Raw genomic sequence first — 23,678 nt, 5'->3', positions numbered from 1 at the left:
TGCATGGGATTTGCTAAAACAAGAGCAGGTGTGTGAAGTGATGTCTCATTAACATCCCAGCCGACCCCTCCTCAGCCGCTTGGCATTTCGAAGATCACGCTTTCTACCTTCCAAGTTTAACTTTAAAGTAAGAGAAGGGCCCCGTGGTCCAGCCCCCGGTGGGTCAGACTCTGCTGGGTTGGGCTTCACAGACTTTACTGCTCACCCCCACGTGACCCATTTCTCAGATCAGAGCACTGAGACTCAGACACCTGACGTGACTTTCTCGAGATCACAGATCAGCGGGCGGCAGAGGCTGACATGCAACTCGGGCGGTCTGACTCCAAAGTCCTTCCTCTTGTCTGCCTCACCTCACTGCCCGCAAGACACAGAACATGGAGTGAGCAATTCCAGTGGGAGGACTCCAGGAAGAGCAATGAGGGGGTGCAACACACGACCGGAGGTGGGCTCGATGAGAGCGCGCGCGCAAACGTCCGCCACTCGGCAGACTCTCTGGAGCTGAGTCAGGAGGTGTCTGTGTCCTCCGTTTCCCTTTTTTGGGGGGGCGTGGGGATGGTCACCCAGCTGGGCCCACGTTATCATCTCCAAACTAACAGGATGAAATAAACCACACGCGGGCAAGGCGGACAGTTCTCAGCATCCAATTCAGTAACGACCCATCCTGTGCATCCCGAGCTAAACCACTGGCCCCAGGCATGCACGGAACCACGGAAGGAAGAGCCCAGGGTCCTTCGCCACCTGCCACGGAGACCGAGGCTGGAGACCGAGCCGCCGAGACCAAGGACGCGCCCAGGGTGGGCTCCTTACCTGCAGCCTGCGGAGGGCTCAGACCTTCTAGCCTTTGGGAGCACCCTGCCTTGTGCACCACCAACGACAAGACTGACATCAGACCCGAGAGCTTGGAAATGGGGGACTGGGCTACCGGACCTTGACAAGATAAGGCCACAGTTGAAGACTGTTCTGGATGCTCTGACATTTCGCTATCCCCAACGACTCCCTGTTTCTCCTTCTCCCGGGAGAGACAGCGGTTTGCAACATGAAAACAAAGACCTCGCTCTCTCCACCGACAGAGGGCAACAGGTGCCAAGCCTGCGTGCGGGGCACGGTGATGGAGCGGCAGGGGACGGGGCACAGAGGCGGATGCACGCCCATCAGCGTGGGCGCTCCCGCTGCCCAGACGATGGCTGTTGCTGGGCAGCAGAGCCCTGGGCGTCGGGCCATGCATCAGCCGGGACTCTGGGCGGCTGGCACAGCAGCCTCAGCGACAATCCGGCCAGCGGCTACTGGGGGCTCTGAGAGCTCGGCCACTGTCCAGCCCAGAGACGGCCTCCAGGGCTGGCTCTTCTGCTCAAAGTGAGTGAGCCTCATCCCTCAGCAGCCCGCAGAGGCCCCTGGCACTGCTGCAGTTGGGGTAACTCGCAAATGCACAAACAACTAAGAGGCTCCAGCCAAAGGGCTTTGGAGGGTGTGAGATTCCTAAGACTTCGGAGCCCGGGGACCAGCGCGCCCTCACCCCCACCTCCTGGGTCTGAGGACTCCACGAAGCCTTGGGGGTCACATGGGGGCAGAAGAGTTCTGGCTGTAGAGCCAGCTCAGGGCTCAAAGAAGCGCCCCACCTCTGATGGTGGGGGGGATTCCACCAACATGCAGCAAGTTTTCTCTGCAAAAGCCTCCAGCTCCGAGAGGTGTGTACAAGCTAACCAGACTCAAACAGGGGGTTTCCAGAGCCGTATAACACACGGCGGGGTCTCTCCAGAAATGGGAGATGGGCTTAAGGACACAGAGGACCCTGGTGTCTCGTGTGGTTTGCGGGCTGCTCCCTTCATGGCCCTGAGCCTCAGTTTCCTGATCTGTAAAATGGGCAAATGACACCCACTCCACCCCCACTACTTGAAGAGGATCCCGTGAGATGAACATGGATCCTGTCACATATGAGGAGCTCAGCTCACAGGTCTGAAATATTAGGAATAAACGAGAGGCGAATCATGCAGCTAATTTGTAGCAGGCCGTTTCGGGGTGTCAGGAACAGACAGATCGGTTCAGGACAAGCAGAGAAACGGGCTTGTGTGTGTCTTTCATGTCACACGAGGCGGCTCCATCCGAGCCGTGAAAGGTATCTGCCATGAGCACCCTTTGGGGCTAGGCTGATCTCCTTGCCCCTGCTTGCCCGGGACCTTTTCGGGAAGCACCCTGATGAGAGGGGCGGTCTGCCCAGAGCCATCCCCTTCCCCCTCATCTCAAAGCCAAAATGAGCCTCCAACCCACTATGAAGGAATCCCAGAGAGACACATGAGATGCGATTAATTTCTTAAAAGTATTAATCACTGTGTCATTTCCGACTCTTTGCAACCCCAAGGACTGTAGCCCACCAGGCTCCTCTGTCCATGGGATTCTCCAGGCAAGGATACTGGAGTGGGTTGCCATGCCCTCCTCCAGGAAATCTTCCTGACCCAGGAATCAAACCTGGGTCTCCTGCATTGCAGGTGGATTCCTTACCATCTGAGCCACCAGGGAAATAGTTACAGACTGCGCAGGTGGCCCCTATGGCCTGGTGCGAGTGGGCGGCTCTGGGAGGCAAGAGGGAGCCCCTTGCTGACAGCAGGTGTGGGAGGTGGTGAGCCGCACCCCCCACCCCCCACCGCCTCCCACACACGCCGCCACCTAACAGCTCCCACACTCTGGCTGGTGAAACAGAACATCTGTCCTCACAGCTGGACAGCTTCCTGGGAAGTCTGGAGGGAGGCATCACGTTTTCCTCTTGAATTCACTTTCAACACTGGGCCAGCTCCACTCCACTGGGAGGAAAGTTCCCGCTCTGGGCCAGGCATCATGGGGCTGCATGTGGAGCCCCTGGGAGCAAGAACCCTGCCCCCCAGAGCAGGAGACAGGGCTGGTGGGGGAGTTCTGTCCGCCTCACAGAGGGCCAACACTGGGCTCAACACTGCGGGTGACTCGAGGCCGTTCAAAGGACCCCAAAAAGGTCCCCGTCACAGCTGGAGGTTTAGCGGGCGGTGCAAGGCCCCCTGTGGACCCCCAGCCTGTCCAACACCCTCTGCTAGTCCTTATTTTCCACTCTGTTCCTTTGCTTCCTTTCTTCTCTTTCTCATTCCTTTTTTAAAAACATGTCATTAAATTGTAACCAAGCAGAGACATGATGAAGGACAGGGAAGCCTGGTGTGCTGCAGTCCATGTGGTCGAAAGAGTCAGACACAACTGAGCGACTGAACAACAAGAGATGGAACTAATGTAGTCCAAGAAAATCCTGTTGGTCCCTAATGATGTTAAGTGAGAGCAGCGGGTTCAGGGGTCAGGCAGACCTGGGGGTGACTTGCCCATCAACTGGTCACGATGGCCACTTCATGGCCCTGACCTTAGCTTACTTGTCTTGGACTGCAAGGAGAGCAAATCCGTCCATCCTAAAGGAAAATCAGTCCTGAATATTCATTAGAAGGACTGACGTTGATGCTGAAGCTCCAATACATTGGCCACCTGATGCGAAGAGCTGACTCTTGGAAAAGATGCTGATGCTGGGAAAGATTGAAGGCAGGAGGAGAAGGAGGTGACAGAGGATGAGATGGTTGGATGGCATCACCAACTTGGACATGAGTTTGAGTAGGCTCCGGGAGTTGGTGATGGACAGGGAGGCCTGGCGTGCTGTAGTCCATGGGGCTGAAAAGAGTCAGACATGACTGAGGGACTGAGGAGCCACTAACCGGGCTATGTCGAGGTGGAACCCCAACACACGTGGTACATCTGTGGCAGCTATGCAACCGCTAATCCTAACCCTGACCCCCATCCTCAGCGTCAGTGCCCCCTGCCCGCCCCTCACCGAGTCCTCAGGCCTGGCCACCCTCATGCTGCAGGCTCATTTCCCCAAACACGCAAGTGGGATGAAGGCACCAAGAAAGACTGTTGCTAAATTAAACACAACTTTTGATGACTTGGCAATAGAAAGTTAAATAGTAAATACATTAATTAAAAAGCATAAATTTTTAAAGCTCACTGAATACACCATCTTAAACTAATTGAGAGGAGGGCATGCCAACCCACTCCAGTATTGCCTGGAGGATCCCCATGGACAGAGGAGCCTGGCAACTTCAGTCCATGGGCTCACAAAGAGCTGGACACGACTGAAGTGACTTAGTGGTTTAGTTGCTAAGTCGAGTCCGACTCTGCGACCCCATGACCTGTAGCCCACCAGGCTCCTCTATTCATGGGATTTCCCAGGCAAGAAACACTGGAGTGGGTTGCCATTCGGCTTCCTACATGGCCCTAGTGGTAAAGAACCCGCCTGCCAATGCAGGAGAAGTAAGGGATGCGGGTTCGATACCTGGATCAGGAAGATCCCCTGGAGGAGGACGTGGCAACTCACTCCAGTATTCTTACCACTGGGATGGCCGAGTGGTTAAGGCGTTGGACTTAAGATCCAATGGACATGTGTCTGCGTGGGTTCAAACCCCACTCCCGGCAATAGTGACTTAGCAAACTAATTAAATGGTCCAGGAACTCAATGTCACCACCCGGAGTTTATTTCTGGCAAGTCGGGAGATTAAACTGACGGCTTCTCCAGCCTGAGCTGGGCTCCTCTCTCCCTTGAGTGGACGCTCAGTTTGCTGCTGAGATGGGGAGTAGGGACTGCACATGGACTTGAAAACACACACATGCACACACTCGCATGCTCACACACATGCTACACACAGGCATGCTCCCGCCCCTGAGGCACTTCCGGTGGATATGGTCCAGCTAGAGGGGGAAATCTTATAAAATCAAAGCATCTCAAATGCACTCCATCACACCTATCCCTCACGCCCTGAGGATTGTCCGAGGAAAGCTGGACGCGAGGACCCGAGGCCCCCGAGAGCGCCTGCCCCTCTCACGGCCCCTTTAGAGTCAAGCAGGGGCTGTCTGTGCTGCTGTTCATCCCGCCGTGAGGCTGAACGCTCGGCAGAGAGCACGCACTCTATAAGGTTCATTTCATAAAGTCATCAATAAGCCCAAGTTCCAGAACGTTAAAAGAGTTTGGGTCATTACTCAGGGTTCAAATAGGGATTCACTTGCCTTTCGATAGAAAAGGTGTAAATATCCAGATTAAAAAAAATATATATGACGATCACCCCAGAACAAACTGGGATTTCCCTGGCGGTCCAGTGATTAAGACCCTGCGCTTCTGCAGGGGCCGTGGGTTCAATCCCTGGTCGGGGAATTTAGACCCGCAAGCTGCACGGTGCAGCCAAAAAAAAATAGGTAAACTGAATCTCCGTGGCATGATTCAGTTAAGGGACTCAGTGTGAGAAGTTCTCAGTCTAGGATCATCGGGCTCCATCAGACGCTAGGGAGCAATTTCATAACCTGATTTACCACCTAGCCCCCTCCTAGGGGCAGGTCATCCGACCCTGTATGTGTAAGTGATGTGTTACCGGCTGATCAAAGGTCAAGTCAGTCAGCTCTCCCCGCAGACGAGGACAGCCTCAAGGCTGGAGCACGGGTGCCCCGGCGGAACAACATCACTCTCTGCCTGCTCCTGCCCTCCTGTGCCTCAGTTTCCCCATGGGTGACACGGGAGGCTGGTCTGGACAACCTCTGAGGGTCCTGGGGTCCATGAGCCCCGCCCTCTCTGATCCTTCGGGAAGATCTGGGTTCCCTGCTTCTCTGATCGAGGGCAACAGTGAAAGGCATCACCTTCTGGAAGCCCAGGAGTTCCCAGTCGTCTTTTATTTTCTTGGGAAGAGGGAGAAATACAATCAAGCACAGGGCCTGTTGCCGTCAAGCAGAAAATTTATAAAACAGACAGACCACGGCTTGTCAGTAAGCCACAGCCAGCCAGCCAGCCAGCCGGCCAGCGCGTGCTCAGCCGTGTCTGACTCTCTGCGACCCCACGGACTGTTGCCCGCCAGGCTCCTCTGTCCAGAGGATTTCCCAGGCAAGAATATTGCAGTGGGTTGCCATTTCCTCCTCCAGGGGATCTTCCCGACCCAGGGATCGAACCTGCATCTCTTGTGTCTCCTGCACTGGCAGATGAATTCTTTACCAATTGCGCCTTCTGGGAAGCCCAGTAAGCCACAAAAAAACACACTATCTTTGGCCACGCTGCGTGTCACGTAGTATCTTAGTTTCCCGACCAGGAATTGAACTCACGCCCCCTGTATTAGAAGCATGGAGTCTTAACCACTGGACCGCCTGGGAAGTCCAGAATACACACTTCGACAGCTTTCACCCCACAGCATCCTTCCAGTTGTCAACAGGGGTCGTGGCCGTCTTGGGGATGCCTCTGGGCAAGAACTTTAAGTATGGGAGCTCCCCTTCCCATCTCTCTAGGGATTTAATAACAATCCCGCATCACCTGCACAGTCCTCGACAGTTTAGAATGTGATTTCACGTTCATTACCCCACCCGGGTCCTTCCAACCAGCCTGTCCAAAAGGCAGGATGGAGGATCGTCCCTGTTCTGCAGATGAGGAAGCAGAGGCTCAGGATGGCGAAGCAACACATCCCAAATCACCAGAAATTCTCTGACGAAACAGAGGTGAGACCTGGAGCCTCCTGTCCCCTGAACACGTGACCCCTGCAGGCTCAGTGGAGTGGAGATGGCTGGCCACGTCTAGGAGGGAAACTGAAGGCGGAGGCTGGGCGGGGAGCGGTGAGAGACACCCTCGCCGGCAGACATCGCCGGCCCCTATTTGCTGAGGTTTGAAACCCCTTTAGCCAAAGGCCAAGTCGTTAATTCTACCATCAGAGATTCTCAAAACACAGGACTTACATTCTTACAGAGGGCTAAAGGACTGATTCTGGTCTGTGCTGTTTTCCAAAGACCAGGTTGGGTCACCCTGGGGTTCAAGCACCTCCGTCCCTCACCATCTGGGCTAAAGGCAGCCTGGCTGCTCCCCTCAAAGCAGTACCCCCAAAGCCACACACGGGGACAAGCTCGCCGTTACAAGCCCTCATCTGCAGCCCGGCCCACGAGTCAGCCCTGGGTTCACACACACAGAGAGGCGCTTACTTGGACACACTCTCCGCTGTAATTTATGAAGGGGCCTCCCGGGGTCCCGCCAGCAAACACCACGTACCTAATGTTCAGGCTGCAGCCCCCCGCGGTTACCCTCCCCATCATGTATCAAAGCAGAGCAAGTGTAAGCATTCAGAAGCAAAGGCACTGACAGGCATGCAGGGCAAACACAGCAGCAGAGGAATCCGACTGTATGTACCATGCTGCTTGTAGATGGGGGGTTTCCTATAGATGTTATCTTTGACGCCAGTGTCTGGGAAAGGAGAAAGAAAAAAAAAAAGGAGAGAAACAGCAGGGTGAGCAAGCATACTGTGTGATGGTTTCCATTCTCCCGCCATCTGTCAGCAAGCAGTCCGTCACCCAGGGCCCCCAGCAAGGATCGGGGACCCCAGCGACGGGCGCCCAGGCCCCACACATCAGCTGCACTCAGCCCAGGTGCCACCCCCCGCTGTGAAGGGGGCAGAGGGAGAGAGTGGCTGGAGCGGGTGTCCAGTGACAAACCGGGACCCGGCCGGCCCGTCTCCAGTGCACTCCCGGAAGGGCAGCCGCGCCTCCCCGGTGTTTGTGGGGCTTCGGGAGAGACTCAAACATGTGCCGGTCTGGGGACGTGAACACCACCCATTGGTGGATTTTTAAAGCATCTCAGAATTGGGGGGGTGGGGTGGGGGATGAAGAAGCCGGGGGAACATGCGACTCCCAAGAGGTAACGGCAGACGCCCGCCCCGACAGCTCAGGGGGCGGCCCGTCTGCCTGGTGAGTGGCCGTGCGTCCTGGGCGCCTACCTGGGACGTGGAAATGGCGAGGAGCCTGCTGGTAGGTGGAGGGGGGAGGCTTGCTGTCTGAGAGCACAGAGAGGCTGGGAGTGCTCCGGCCACTTTCACTGCCTCCAGACGGAAGAGCGAAGACGGCAGACAGAGGCGGGAGGGGGAAGCAGAGGAGAGCATTTCAAGCGTGAGAGCTTCGGGAGCCCCTGTCTCCCCTGCCTCGTGGGGCCTCTGCCCAGGGGAGGGAGTGTGACCCCCCCCCACCGACACCTCCAGATGGGGCCCCACGACTCGTTAATCCAACCTTGAGGGACCGCCTTCCGTGGCCCCAGGGTAGGGGAGCAGGAGCGCCCAGGGGAGGGCCCAGCCTGCTTCCAAGTTCCCGGGACGGCTGGCCGGGCCATCGACAGTGCCCCCCTTTCCTTGGGAGGGGGCGTCATGGCCAGGCTGCTGCCCGAATCTAGAAAATCACAGATTCACCAAGACTCAGTGCCCCCAGCTCTTCCTAAGTATCCTTGTGTAAAAAGACGCTGATTTCTTGGAGGATTCACAAATCATCCATTCACAACAGGGGACTGAAGTGCCAGAATTCATCAACATCTGTCTTTTAAAAGCCACTGAGGACAATTTTATCAACTACAGGAGAAAAAGAGGCAACTGGCGTTCATCAGCTGCCGTGTTCCCAAGTAAAGCCGTTTTTTGTTTTTTTTTTTTGCCAAACTGAACGGAAAGAGCCCTCTGATTTTGGCTCTGACTTTTACCCCACCTGGACCTGTCAGTTCAGTTTTTGCGGACCAGGTTGGATTATCAAGTCACAGATTCTAGACAGCTGTGGTCACCCGGTGACCCTCCCCTCCCCGCCCCACACCTGCTGAAGGGATGGGGTGGTACACAGGGTGGCATGGGCACTGAACGGGGCACAAGAGGTGTACGGCTCGTTTCAGCAAGACACACAGACGCACCACTCATTCCCCGCCCTTCAGCTCAGGACACGTTCCGCGACAGCTTGGTGAAAGGAAAGGGACACCCTGACGAAAATACCCTGGACTGGCATTCGAAGGACCCCAGGGTGACATGTGATGAGGCAGGGCGGGCCGACCTGGACGTGGGCTAACGGGGTGGGGCAGTAGATGGGCTTGAGGGGTGCTCTTGCCCTGGGGTGGTGTGTGGGGGTCCTCAGGGGGCCCAAGGGGCAGGGTGGGTGCAGCAGACCACAGCCAGCTCCCCAGACTGACTGCAGCTTCCATCAGCTTCCCGCCAGGGCACCAGTTTCACCTGTCAGCGCGGACGGAACGTCGGGTAGAGGACTGTCCCGGACCCAGGGAGGGGGTGTGAAGCCCTCTTTTCCCTTAGCACCGCCCTCCAGCATAGCTCAGAGTCTTCTGGAGCCTCAGGCTGGGCTGCGCTTCCCCGTGGGTAGACCACGCCCACGGGCGAGTGAAGGAAACCACAGGCCCCCCTGCTGGCCGTGACTCATCACCCCCAGGGCGCAGAACATTCGGAAGCCGGGGCTTCACACTCATCTGCTCGGACCCCGGAGCAGCTGAGGACGGCCTGACTTGGGGCGCTGTGGCCCGTTTCTCTCTGCTTCCCCCCAGGTGGGGCAGACTCCAGCATGTCATGGGACCCCGTCCTCCCCAGTCTTCAGGGCCACCGTGCGGCATCCGACTTCACAAGCAAGACTCCTGTATTGTATATGTGTATACACGTGTATATGTGCATGTGTGTGCGTGTGCATGTGTGTGTGTGCATGAGCATGTGTGTCTGAGGAGGACTATGGCTTTCACCGGGGTCAGGGGGCAGGTCACACCCACCTCACACCTGCCATCTTCACCGGTCACCAGACTCTAAGACTAGGACCTCATCCAATCTGTCTCTGCTCACCACCCCCCCTCCCACCCGGGGGACCCCCTTTCCAATCCTCCCCGCTTGTCCAGACTCTGCCTGGGTCAAGGCTCAGGTGCAAACCCTTCCCAGAGGACACAGCCCAGCTGGCCATTCCCTTCTCTGGACACACGCCCACCTGCCAGTCACTGTGTCGCTATCCACGGTAAAGTGCACACTCGCATCGACCCCACGTGGGGCCTCCAAGACCACTTTCCCCATGGCCACCTTCTGCAGGGCCTGGGGTTCTGGCGAGACCGAGCCCTGGGCGCCGTGCCCGTGGATCCTGGTGGCCAAAACCCCCACCACCGACATCACCAGGGATGGGAGAATCCAGAAGCAAGCCCAGCCGTGCAGCGACGCTGAAAAGGCAGACAGTCCCTTGTGCCCAGATGCGTGGCTTCTCCTGGAGGCGGGTCAGGATGCAGGTCGCTTCTGACCTCTGCTATGGACGGTCCTCAGCACCCTCAGGGAGCCGTGAGGACCTCGGGAAGGGGCCATCTCGGAGCCCGGGAAGCCCCGGCCCGTGAACGGCTGTCTCCCCTGCCCGCTGGAGTCACTGCTTTGCTGTGGAGGAGTTTAGGGTGACACGGAGGTTTCCTGTGATCCCCACGCGGTTCCACCTTACATGCAGCCGGCGTGTCGCCACCCTGGTGTTGTCCAAATGCCTTGCTTCACTTGGATTTCACCGGTTTTCCCCTCGAGTCCCTTGGGTACCCCGGGACCCGTCCAGGGCACCAGGCGACACGGTCCTCACATCCCCCAGGCCCCCCAGGGCTGTGACCGCTTCTCACTCTCGGGCACCTCACGACCCTGGCGGTTTTGAGAAGCACCGCGCGGGCGTCTGGCAGACTGCCCCTCAGGGAGGATTTGCTGGGTGTCTTCTCGTGACCAGACGGGGCCACAGGTCTGGGGGGAAGAGCCTGGAGGGGAGGTGCCCTCCCCCATTGCCATCCACATGACCTGGCGCTGCGATTGACCTTGACCCCGTGCCCGAGGTCGCGCTGGCCCAGGATTCTCCACGTCCGGCTCCTCTTCCCCCAACTCTGCACTCTTTGCGGGGAAGCTGCCAGGCACAGCCTCCACCTGACAGTGGGGAGGGGAGAGGTTCCCCGTGAATCACTGGGGTCTCTTCTGCCGGGAGTCGGTCTCTTCTCCCCACTGGTTTATTATTCGGTCATGCCTTTCCATGGGTGTGGACGCGTGGACATTGTACTTTGCTTTCCGATCCAGCTGCAATGCCCTTCATTTTGCTGCTCAGCAGTCCACACTCAGCCCTCGGGAACACCCCCACTTGGCTCTGTGATCTTCTCAAGGTGACCAGAGGCGAGGTCAGCCCCCAGCCCCCTGTGGGGCTCCCATGGGACACCACGATGCAGGCGGGTTCCACCTGCCCAGCCTGCTGCCTCAGGCCACCTGGGCTCACCACAGCCACCAGGCAGGCGGCTCCAGAAGCAGGTGAGATGAGGAGGTGCCAACAGGCGCAGCCATCGGGTGGTCAAGGGGGCTCCGACCAGAGGCTCCACCTCTGCAGCACCCCTCTCCCCCTCACACTGAGGTGGGGGGCTCACGGGTCACCTCCCCCTACTGCCCAGCAGCATGGTTCTGCCAGCATCACCTCTCCTGCACTCACCTGCTCCATATCAGGAGAGAGGTCAGGCTTAAACCTCACACTGTCCTGGGAGACACACCAGGGACTGAAATTCATACTAAAGTGTAAATGGCTGCCATGGGCACCTATGCTGCACACAGGTCTTGGCAGCAGGGTGGCCCCAGGAGCCAGGATATGGTGGGAAGGTGTGTCTGGGAATGGAGGGGTGAGGTGGGGACAGAGGGGCATGTGGCCAGGTCAGGGCGAGCACTGGTCCCTCCTGGGAGAGCCCTCCACCCGTAGCATCGTCCGGAGGGAAAATCTCCAGCTGGGCAGCCAAGAAAGCTGAGCTGCTGGGAGGAGCGGCCAGAGAAGGCTTTCCTGGCGTGCGGGTGGACACCAGGCCCCATGACCAGCCGAGAGGAAGGCAGGTGGCCCTTGGCACGGCTGGCCACAGAGCGCCCACGAGCTGCGATGCACCAGAGCCCGTGGGCCTTGGGGAGAGGGAGCGGTTCCACAGCCTGCAGGTGGACGCACCTGGTGAGCGAGGGCCCGCCCTTGGGTCCAGCCCAGCGAGCTGTCCCTGCGCCTCCGTCTCCCCAGGGGAGAGTCCGGGAAGGGAGCTGGGGCTCCTGAGGTCATGGGCGGCCCTGGAGGTTGGCAGCAGGCAGAACTGGGGGTGCCAGGCACCCCCCACATCCTCCATGAGAGAGGAGGGTGGGGGCTCTGCCCGATTCCTGGACAAAGAGAACTGGGGAAAGAGCAGGCAGAAGGGAAGCAGGGTGGCCCACTGTGGAGCCAGCCCTCCTGGAGCAGACCGCAGGGCACCGTGCCCCCCTCCCTGACCTCAGGGACGCCCTTGGAGGGGCTGTGGCACAGTCTCTGAGCCGCGTTTGGGTGGGGAGCGGAAGGGCAGTCACCGAGGCTGCCTGGACGGATGTGGACAAAGCCATTTCCTGGGCAGTCAGCCCAGCTCCCGGGGTGGGGCAGCTTGCCCGGCCTTGCCTCTGGGCCGTACCTCTGCCAGGGACCCCAAAGCAGGGCCACGTCGGGCAGAGGAAAGCCGTGTGCTCAGCTTTCTGACCTTCGAGACAAGAATGGGCGCCTGCTTGTGTGACCTGAGGGGACGTGTCTAAATGTCAAGCTCCCTCTGATTTGCACTGAGTCTTCTGTCTGCCTCTGGGTGAGGCCACACCCATCACATGACACCCTTGTCTACACGGATGCACGCGAGCCACGCTGCTCTCCTGCTCACAAGATCTGGGGGCTTTGCTCCTTCTCAGAAAAGCCAGGACATCCAAAAAAAAGTCCATGAGCTGCGGGGCCAGGTCCACAGAGAGGAGCAGAAGGCACCCCACTGACCAGGGGGCTCTCTTCTCCGTTAGACTAATAGGGTCACTCAGATGGGTGATGACGATGCACGTGAGAACCGTCCAAGTTCCAAGGAGCCGGGATGGGTGACCATCAGTGATGCATTAATCCCGCTGGGTTGGCCTCTCCCCGTCTCTCGGGGTCAGAAGTTTTTCCTGAAACATTCTGCACTCAGCAGCGGTGAGGAACGGGGACCCTAACTCACTCCGGGGGAATCAACAGACCACTGCTGCTCCTCTTGTGCTTTGGGAGTCTTTCCAGGGTGTATCAGTCAGCTAGGGCTGTGTAACAAAGCACCTCGGTTGCCTGGCTTGCAAAGCAGACATTCGTTTCTCTCAGGAACGGAGGCCGGGAGTCCCAGATCAAGGTCTGGCAGGGCTGGGTCTCAGGTGCAGCCTCTCTCATTGGCAGAAGACACTGCTCTGGCCTCCCATGGCCTTTCCTCTGAGCACACGCAGACAGACTGTCTGTTCCTCCTCCAAAAAGGCCACCCACCCCATTGGATTAGGGCCCCACCTTTATGACTTCACCCTAATAACCTTCTAAAGACACTTTCTCCAAACGCAGGCTCACGGGGGCTTAGGATGTCAACAAATGAATCTGAGGGCACGAGTCAGTCCATAACACAGGAACTGGCCCTTTTCCTGGACTGATTCACACACAAGTGCCCAGGCAGGGGTGGGGCAGACGGGCAGGTCTGTGCCCTGTGAGGAGCTGCAGCCACGGGGGGTGCCCGGCCACCATGAACTGAAGCCGTGGACATTTCCCGATAACTGTGGCGAGCAGTCCCCCACGCCTGCCGAGCCGAGAGGGAAACAACACGGGATGACTTAGGTAGAGGCTCCGGAGCCAGCCCAAGGTGGGTGCTGGGTAGGTCCTAGAACCCTCCCCCCGCCTCGCCACTCGTGTTTCTGAACGACAAGCTGCCTCCTGGGAACACGGACACACCGACAGAGCTGGACACACATGACACAGTGGGGAGCACGGGCGTGAGACGGGGGCTCGGGGAAGCCATGCGGCAGCGGACACAGGACAGCGAGACACGGACGCTCTGCGGGCGGCGCGCCTTACCTCGGAAGTACGGGATGTAATGATGTCTGAACACGGAAGAAGGGCTTGGGTGTTGGGACAGGGACAGGCAGCTACTGGTACCGACGCTCGCAGTACCAGCTGCGGGCGACAGAGAGCAAGTCAGAGTCAGCCCGCCCGGCCACATGGCCGCAGAAGAGCCCCAGGCCCCGCTCTGCCGTCTCGACCCAAGAACACACACCTTTCTGAGGCCCCTCGAGGGGGTGGGCTGCCCAGCATGCTCAGGGCGCCTCTGCTCCGGGCTCGGAGGGCGGAAGGCCTGCCCGCTGGGGTCGGGGTGCCCAGGCCCGCCACAGGCCTGCTGGGTGGGAGCGGCGGGCCCCCGGGTCCTGCCCACTGCCCCAGGAAGGGGCTTTCTTGGGATCTGGGACCCGGGCGGAGGGCAGTTAGCCGGACCGGGGAGGGGTCGGTCACCGGACAGGCACCAGGCCTCACCCAGGAGAGGGTCAGGCCTTGACCCTGGGGTGGCCATCCGGCCAAGCACCAGCTGGCCAGCCCAGGTGACCCAAATACAGCGGTCAGGGGTCCACAGAGAGGTCCTCAGAGAGGCTGACGGCCCTTCTCCCTGACCTACCCACCTGCCTGGTCACTCATTCCCTTACTCACTCATTCACTCATCTATTCACTCATTCACCCATTCATTCATTCACTCACCCACTCATTCATCACTCACCCACTCATTCATTCACTCACCCACTCACTTACCTATTCATTTATTCACCCACTCATTTATTCACTCACTCACTTATTCATTCACTCACTCATCTATTCATTCACCCACTCATTCTTTCATTCATCTACTCATTCATTCACTGAGTCAGTCATCACTCATTCACTCATCCACTCATTCATTCACTCACTCATCTATTCATTCACTCACTCATCTATTCATTCATCCACCCACTCTTTCATTCACTCACCTACTCATTTATTCATTCACTGAGTCAGTCACTCATCATTCTTTCTCTCACTCACTCATTTATTCACTCACCCACTCATTCATTCACTCACTCACTCATACATTCATTCATTCACCCACTCTTTCACTCATTCACTTACTCATTCATTCACTGAGTCAGTCACTCATCACTCACTCACTCGCCGACTTTCCAAACTTCTATTGAGCAAGATGTACCAGGCACATGGCAGGGAGGTAATGAAAATAACTTTGCCAATGAATGGAGCTTTGACTTTTCCACAAGGACCACAAAACTCGAGAGCTGAGTTCATGAAGGTGAGAAAGGAGCCATGCAGCAGCTGGCCGGGGAGGAGATGCTTGGAAAAGTCCCTCAGGAAAGCAGCCTCTGAGTGGAGTCCCTGTGACTCTGACACAATGAGGCAGCTCAGAGTTTTAAATGGGAAGGGGAAGCAATACGCAGCTGGGTGCCAGGCAGGGGGTGAGGCCGGGGCAGGGGAGAGAGGGCCCTCCTCAGGCTTCTCCCCACGGCTGTCTTTGGGGCCACTGACCCAGATACAGGGGAGCGGCAACACGTATGCTGAGGCCAGTTTCTGCCCGTTGATTTTGCGTTCGCAGCGCAAACCTCCCTAGGACTCCGTGAGCTCGGAACTCGGTGACTCCTGCAGTGGGTGTGGTTTCACCTTCCCGACACCAACAAGTGAGCTGGGTTCTATGTGCTCAGCACTGCCTCGGGTGTCTCCCAGGATGGCCCCTCTCACTGACGGGCTAACCCGCTGCCTCTGCACTTCACCTCCCCACCCAGACCGCAGAGGGCCTTTTGCTTCTGTCACTAAAAGCACAGCTCCCCATCTCCCCGTCCGTCCTTTCTCCAGCTGCGCAGAGTAACAGACAGACTCCTCAGAGGAAAAGCAACAAGAAGCACAGGCTCAGGGGGGTAAAAGAAGCTGTGAGGGGTGGGGGCAAGTACCTGGACGGCTATAGTGCTGGGGTGACCGCGAGGTCGGGGTGTATCGGCCGAGGCTGACCGACCCGGTGGAGCTGGGGCTGGAGGTCCTGCATTGCTTGTAGGAGCGGTCGTCCTGCTCCCCCTGGGAGGAAGACAGCCCAGTGAACGCTGAGCCGGGACCACCACCCATCCCGTCCCACCCTTCCGCCCTCCACGCGCCTGACCCCGGAGGCTGACTCAACGTGGCCCCGGGATGGAGTGCCCACACCTGCCAGGGCACCTCTGAAGAGCCAGGCGGGGAGCTGGCCTTGGTGCTGACACTCCCTTCAGCCTGAGCATCCTTTAGCACCTGGATGGATGGTATCCATCCCTCCCACAGCACCTCCTTGTGGCTGGGCTCCAAGGGTGGGTAAAGGCACCTGGCTCCCCCCACTCCCCTCGGTCCCCCTCTTGTCCAATCCTTGGTCCCCAAGGGTCCTTGGGAGACACTTTGAGACCCACAGAGCTTCTGTAACCAGCTTCAACAGGGCCTCCCCAGGTGTGGGAGGTGAGAAGCCCCTGAACCCCAGGGCCCAGAAGCTCAGTTGAGTCAGATGCATAGTCATTGACAACACAGACTCCACTCAAGCAGGACGGGCCACCCTCTCGAGTGGTCAGAGCGGGTGGCGTGAGATGGCGTGGCACCGCAGGCTGGGGGCAGAGCAGACCACCGACCAGCCGCAACTCGGCACCCTGGCCGGAATCACGACGCGGCCCGGCCTCCTGCCGTGGGTGGACCCCGCTGCTCTGCCCGCCAGGCCGCATGGGGATGAGCACTGGGAGGGTCTGGGTCTGGCACTCACGGTTCCCATGCCCTTCCCAGCTTACCTCCTGCCTCCCAGGGCTCCTCTTCAGCCAAACCCGCCCGATCCACTGTCTCTAAATCTTGCCTGCATACCCACCTCCACGCTCTGCTCAGGCCACCCTCACGCTGGGAGTGCACTTGTCAGGCATCCCCCCCGCCCCCCGCTGTGCGTAACACTGACCTCCTGGCCTGGCCTGCCACTCCCCCCACTGCCCCAGTGATGGACACTGTCTCCTCTGGGGCTGCCACAGTCCGGCCATCTCATCTCCATCCCCGGGTATTCTCTGCACAGCCCCACTGGCCAGCTTATATTTTACAGGTGTCTCCTCATCTGCCCTCTCCCCGGGGCTCGCAACCACACGTGGGCATGGCCACTCGGTGCCAGCTGCCCACCCACAGGCATTTGTCACCTTCCTGAGCCCAGGATCTGATACCTATGGAGTCTGATTGGCAGCCATCTATGTCAAGGATCCATTTTGAGAAACAGACATACAGGGCGGGTTGCTAATTATAAACGCTATTTGATACAGAAACGCTTTCAGTACGTTCACCCTCAAGGCCCCAAGGATGTTCCCATAATCCCGCTCAGAGGCGGATGAGGTGGCCCCAGCTACCCCAGCCCCTGGACTTTTTTTCCCCTCTAAAGGAAGCCGTGGACCAGACCGCAGGACGCCTGTGTCCCAGATGTCCGCATCGCAGGGCTGGCAGACGCACGGGGAAGCATGCGAATGAGACACCATTATAAAAATAACCAGCACCGAGGAGGGCACCCCAGCCTCAGAGGGCCATGGACTGACGCCAGGGCCAGATGCCACAGCCAAGGGCCTGGGGGGCCCTCCTGGGGAAGCCTCGGGCAGTTATCTTTATAATCTAGGCAGCGGAGTGATGAGCAGATGGGCGGGCTGGGGGGCGGTTACCTCGGGCGGCGTTGGCGAGAGCAGCTGGGGGGACTGTGGACACAACAGAGGGGACCCCGTTAGGCCCGGCACCAGGCGGTCACGCGGGGAGGGGCCCAGACCCGGCCCAGGTACCTTCACCCCAGGGACCCTCCTCCCGACGGGAAGGGACTCCTCCCTACAAGACCCCACATGGGTTCCAAAGCCTTCTCTTTGGAGACATTCAGTCAATGCCCCCCAGAGAAAGAGGCCCCCAGGACAGAGCTCTGTGCGGATCAGCGTGGACCTGCCTCCTCCTGGCTGTCCCACCCCACCCTGCCACCCTCCCGCAAAGCCCCGTTTCCAGTAGGAGGACTGTTGGTTCAGGGCATCAGGAGTCACCACCCCGTGAGCCCGCAGGTCTTCTTCAGAAAAGATAAAGGGGCCCGGAGAAAGGAAGGATGATTCGGAGTCTCAGGGCTTGGGGTGAGGACCACAGTGAGGGGCTGGGGGCCATCGGGGCCCCGGGGAGCGGTCACCAGCCAGGCAGCTCCCGTTAGAACAAGTGCACCGTCCACCATGTGTATATGGGTCGGTATTTGGGTCATCCACCATCTGTATACGGGCTCAGGGAAGCAGCAAGTAGCAGAAGGGGCTCTGGAAACTGAGCTTCCAGGCAGGAAAGCTCACCTGTCTCCCCCACACCTGAACAGGTAAGAAGATGCTGTGGAGAGTTTCCGAGGAGGAGCCCCGAATGGCTGGGGGCTCGCTCTTGTACAATCCCCGCCCTTAGAATGGGAAGGGGGAACTTGTACCCCAATCTGCCCATTTCACAGACGGGGACACTGAGGCTCAGAGAGGCTGACAGAGCACTGTGCTTCCGGCCCACTCCTCTTCCCGCTGTGAGCTTTCCGCCCTGGGATGAGCGGCTATAAGGCTGCAGGTCTAGAGCAGCGGGAGAAGCTGTCCAGCCCTAGGCCGTGTCTGCCCAGCTCAATGCCCCAAGCCCCGTTCTGGGGCTTCCCGGGCCCCCCTTCATCATCAACTCACAGAAAGGCCCCTCAGAGGCCCCCTCCGAGCAGGCCCCCGGCTGGTGGGGCCTGCAGAGATGCAAGCCCTCAAGGTCCCCAGAGATGGAGAAGGGACGCAACCCAACACCTCGCTCTGCGCCATGGTAGAAGCCGGCACGGAGGCAGCAGTGACCAGAGTTGGCCACCCGGGCCCACGCCCCAGCTCTGCCCTGTGAGCCCCACGGTCCTGGGGCTAGCACGTCCCCCCCAGTCTCCTCGTTTCATCCTCGTCCTGCGGGGAGGGGGCATTCCCAGAGCGCTGGGCCGTGGGAGGTGGGGAGTGCCAAGCCCGGTGCCAGGGCAGAGTGAGAGCGGGTCTGTGCGTGCGTGGTGACTGTGACCGAGTGGCCACGGCAGGGGTGGCCCTGGCCAGCTGCTGTGGCGTGACCGGTGGGTGTACCCCGGAGGACCCCGCCCCGCCCTTGTATCCCACAGCAGCGCCTGCCAAGCTGAGCTTGCCCGCATGACCCCCATCGAACCTGGAGACCCCAGAGCCTTGACCACACCTCGGGGGACTCAGTTACGGCCAGGGCTGAGCTCTGCCCCCCAAGGGGCCGCCCGGGCCAGGCCACCACATGTGACCGGCCCGTGGACACGGCCAGCAACTGACAAAACACTCCTCGCCTCCAGCCCCGCCCCCAGGGTCACACCTGAGTCTCAAAAAGGAAAAGCCAAACCCAGCAGCAAGTTCCAGTTAAATGGAGAGGTGCCGCCGTGAGCAGGGAGGCCCCGAGAAGCGCATCGCCCGAGGGACAGAAGGGAGGAGTCATCTGCGGTCCAACCAGGGGTCAGACCAGCTCGAGGGGCTCACGGGGCGGGGAGGCACGTGAGCAGGGAGCGGGGCCAGAAGCAGGCTGGACAAAGGAACACGGTCCATCGGGGATGAGCATCAGCCCGACTGAGGACACGGAAGAGATGCTCGCTTTGCCCCTGTTGCTTTCCCGATCACCCTCGAGCTTCCTGCTCCCTGCCCCCCACTCCAAGGGGGCTCCCCGTCCAGACTCGTGAGGTGGTTTGAGGCCAGAGCACTCTGGGGACTCTCTGAAGAGGAGGCGCAGGTTGTCTGAGGGGGTAAGGGGGGCTGAGGCCGCCAAGGCGACCTGCTGCGCGGGCCCCATACCTCGCTGTAGCTCTGCCGGTCCCCCACCGAGTGGCTGATGTAAGGCGAGTAGGAGATCATGTCGGGGCGGTCGATGTTGTAGATGGCCTTGCTCTTAGGGAGAGCGGCCAGGTCTCTGTAGTCCAGGATCTCATCGCCCAGCTTGGCCTGAAAGAGGGACGGAAGGGGCCACGAGGGCTGGTCAGACCCACACCCAGGGGCCGTGTCGCCCGGCAGACGTGGGAGGAGGTGAGTCTGAGTGAAACGAGTGGATGGGCAAAGTCAGGGGGGTGGGGAAGCCTCCTGGTCCTACAGACAGTGAGAACTCCATCTGCAGTCTAAACACACACTCACTCAGTTATGCTTGCATACACACAGACACACATATGCACAAACAAATACACATGTGAGGGCACAGAAAACACACATATACACACATACGTGCATGCATACAAACACACACTTGGATGCAAACACACACAGATATGCACATACACACATAATGTACATGTAGGCACAGAAAACACATCACTCAGTCATGTCCAGCTCTTTGCAACCCTGTGGACTATACAGTCCATGGAATTCTCCAGGCCAGAATACTGGAGTGGGTAGCCTTTCCCTTCTCCAGGGGATCTTCCCGACCCAGGAATCGAACCGGGGTCTCCTTCATTGCAGGTGGATTCTTTACCAGCTGAGCTACCAGCGAACATGTACACATGCATACAAACACACACATGGACGCATACTCACAAACGCCTGCACACAATAGACTTGCATGCATCCAAACACAAATACACATGTGCTCACACAAAATACACACATCCATAAAGGACATACACACGTGCATTTAAATACCTGCTCGATGTGTGCACACATGTATGTACAGATGCAAACACCCAGCACACGCATGCAGGCCTGCACACACAATACACGTGTGCACACAGAGAATGTGCCTGCCTACAGCTGTGGAGGGAGACCCTGACACACCCACAACTCCACCCAGTCACACTCACCAGCACAACCTGGAGGCACCCACATGCTTGCACACACACTCGCACACACCCAAACCAGCACTCGTGAACACACCTCCATACCCAGCCACTCGTACACACGCCCAGGGCTTTGGAGCACTCCCTACACACAGCCAACAGCCTGACATGAGACAGGGGACAGGCAGCTGGTGTGTGACCTCACGGAGGTCATCACAGAGGCCCTCACTCGTGGTGATGAGTGAGCATTGGAACCACCGCATCTGCTCAGGTGAGGTCCACCTGGCGGCCCACTGTCCTGTAACTGGGCTCAGCCTCCCCGCACTGCCCGCCAGCCCCTCCTCCCAGCTCTGGGGGCTGCCTGGGGGCGCGTGACCAGACAGGCCCGGGAGCTGAGCACAAGACTTGGCTCTCACAGTAGGGCTGAGATCCACGCTCAAATCCCGGTCTCAGCCCCGGTGTTCCTGTGACACACCCCCCCAAGTGCGGACGGAACGTTTACAGCTTGCGATCCCCACAGAAGAAGGGACGTGCGGCCCCAGCCCACTCCCAGCACCGCCTGGTTCCCAGCGGAGTGGACGCCCAGGCTGCTGTCCCTCCTGGAGCAGACACTCCGGTCACCTCCTTTCCCCCGTGTCCCCTCTGAGGGTTAGTCTCAGCCTGGCCTTGCCAGTCGTGGGCAGAGCTGGCCAGTCGGGCTGCCCCCATTAGCTCAGCTTGACCCCCCAAACCTCTCGAGAACCCTCATCTCGACCTCAGCCTCCCTGGGGGACCCCCGGTCCAGCCAACACAGCCCCTGCCTGCCTCTCTGCACCCCCTCCCAGCCCCAGGCAGCTCTGGTCAAGGTCCTCACAGCCGGAGTCCAGATCTGACCTCTGCCTCTGGGTGTCGGGGGGCGGTGAGCGGGGAGGGGCGTCCTGCCAGCAATTCTTCAAACTCCAACAGCACCGTGAGCTCTGCGCTCCGCCCCAGACGGCAGTGGGCCAAGCCCACGAAGCTGGCCACACACAGGACCTCCACTTCACAGGGAAGCAGCAGAGCCCGGAGTCCCACCGCCGGGGAACAGAAGCAGGCGGTCTGCGTGCAGAGCCGGCTCTCCTCTCCGCCAGGGCCACGTCTCTCGAGCTCCAGCTGCCCCCCCTGCACCCTCCAGCTCACATCCTCTGGCGGCCCCCTCCAGGGGCAGGTGACACAGCCCTCACTGTGGTCTCCAGACTTGATGTTTGCAGCCGGATGTCTCTAGTCTGCCCGCGGTACACTGTCTCCTCTTCCTGCCCTCGGTGAGCCGGCTCAGCCCCCACGCTCCAGCTGTCCCGCTTCCTCCGAGGTCTGGCAGCTCTAGCCCACCTCCTCCAGGAAGCCTTCCCTGACCACCCAACTCCTAGGCTCCCGGGAGGCACTGGGTACCACGTGCCGTTTGTGACGTAGGCTGAGAGAGTGAACACCTGATGTCTCAGGCTCTGGCGATTCCCTTCGGAACCCTGGGCAGCACTCGGAAGACCTGAGTTCAAACCCTGAGTGTGCCATTTGTCGTGATGATGACCTCTGATCAGCGTTTTTGAGCTGCTCCTCTCTGTGTTCTGGGGAAGTTGGAACTCAGGCCCCTGGAGGTCTAGCCCTTGTGTATCTGCTCATCAGAGCCCCTCACCGCCCAGCCCAGGAAACTAGCCACACCCGACTCCTTACCGTTTCCCCATGTACAGAGCCTAAGGGCTCAGCACATGTAGATCCCGCCCTCCAAGAGGCCCTCCCCAGACCGCTCTGCCCGGCTCATCCTCTGGTCCTTCCAGAGTCAGCAGAGGCCTCCTCCTCCAGGAAGCCTTTCCGGCTTTCTCTCTGCCGTCTGGCTGGATGTTTTCCTCTTTTGAGTAAAGGCGCTGATCTTCGTTGGTGCATCAGTGTCCCCTCCCCGCAAGGCTAGGGGCTGTGGGTCCAGGACTCTGCTTCACCATGGAGCCCCTCCCCCCAACTCCACGATGGACATGACACGGTCCTCAGGGCAAGCAAGCCGCACTGAACTAAAATAGATCGTGCATTCGCCAAAGCCAGGCGGATTCTCTGGGCCTTGGTCTCCCCCTGAAAATGGGAATGCCACCTGGGCCTCGCCACCTGCTGGATTTCTGAACATCCACATGGCCTGACCTAAAGGGCGACGCTGCCATGGGGCTGGCGGAGGCTGTGCCCACCCACCCTGCCCCCTCTGCCCTGCTATGATCACAGCAATCAGCTGCCCGCTGGCTTGTTCTGCCCCAAACGTGCGGTCAGCGGGGCCCACCTTGCCCTGGGTCAGCCTCTGACTGCAGGGATCAGAGAGAAAGCCTGACAATGCCAACTACATCAACATGAGCTAGCTCAGACAGAGGCCCCCAACCCCCCAACCCCCAGCCAGGTGGCTAAGGGGCCATGCTCCTGGCTCCTCACATCCACACCACCCAGCAGGGCTCACAGATCCATTTCCTGGCACCCAGGTCCTGGGGGGGTCACTGTGACAACGGGCTATGCCCTCCCATTGGCGGAAGGCCACTGGGGTGTGTGCGTCTGCGAGTGTTTCCCCTCAGCTTTCTTCTCCCTACACTGTATCTAGCATGTGTGTGTGCTAAGTCCTGTCTTAACTCTCTGCGACCCTGTGGACTGTAGCCCACCAGGCTCCTCTGTCCATGGGATTCTCCAGGCGAGAATACTGGACTGGGTTGCCATGCCCTCCTCCAGGGGGATCTTCCTGATCCAGAGACTGAACCCACATCTCTTATATCTCCTGAATTGGCAGATGGATTCTTTACCACTAACGCCATGTGGGAAGCCCCTAGGATGTGACCGTATATGATGTTATAGCTGTAATATAATCCTACCGATAAAACAATCTAATGATACACTATGCCAACTCACTGCTTTATTGCCATGGTGAAGAAAGCTTATAAAACAATATAGCCCATGTGACTTCATTTTGTAAAAAAGAAAGAAAGAAAATACATGCACATGGAGAAAAAGAGACTGAAAGGGTGTACTTCAATATATTAACAATGGGCCACTCTGGCTGGGAGGATTATAAATGGTATTCATTTTTGTCTCTATACCAATCACTATTTTTTCCTAATAAATGTGGGTTACCTTTATAATAAAGAAAAAGGCAGTGAAAAGATTGCTTTTTAAAACCCCACAATTTATTGAGCTTCTCTGGTGGTTCAGATGGTAAAGAATCTGCCTGCAATGCAGGTGACCTGGGTTCAATCCCTGG

At 58.7% G+C, this 23,678-nt stretch overlaps 1 protein-coding gene and 1 non-coding gene across 2 annotated transcripts in view; one reads left to right on the top strand and one right to left on the bottom strand.

Moving 5' to 3' along the window:
* Window positions 1–23,678, bottom strand: part of ABLIM2 (actin binding LIM protein family member 2) — a 131,236-nt gene that overhangs the window by 36,881 nt on the left and 70,677 nt on the right. Inside the window, 6 exon segments of the mRNA XM_043906090.1 lie at window positions 7,202–7,255; window positions 7,785–7,886; window positions 13,684–13,782; window positions 15,588–15,708; window positions 17,328–17,360; window positions 19,476–19,622. Of these exon segments, the coding sequence (XP_043762025.1) occupies window positions 7,202–7,255; window positions 7,785–7,886; window positions 13,684–13,782; window positions 15,588–15,708; window positions 17,328–17,360; window positions 19,476–19,622 (556 nt within the window).
* TRNAL-UAA lies at window positions 4,388–4,470 on the top strand. The gene has a single exon. It is a non-coding gene; the product is annotated as a tRNA-Leu (tRNA).

This window comes from Cervus elaphus, chromosome 6, assembly GCF_910594005.1.
Source record: "Cervus elaphus chromosome 6, mCerEla1.1, whole genome shotgun sequence".
NCBI classification, from domain to species: domain Eukaryota; kingdom Metazoa; phylum Chordata; class Mammalia; order Artiodactyla; family Cervidae; genus Cervus; species Cervus elaphus.
The sequence above is the reverse complement of the archived record's forward strand: the minus strand, read 5'-3'. Positions and strand labels throughout refer to the sequence as shown.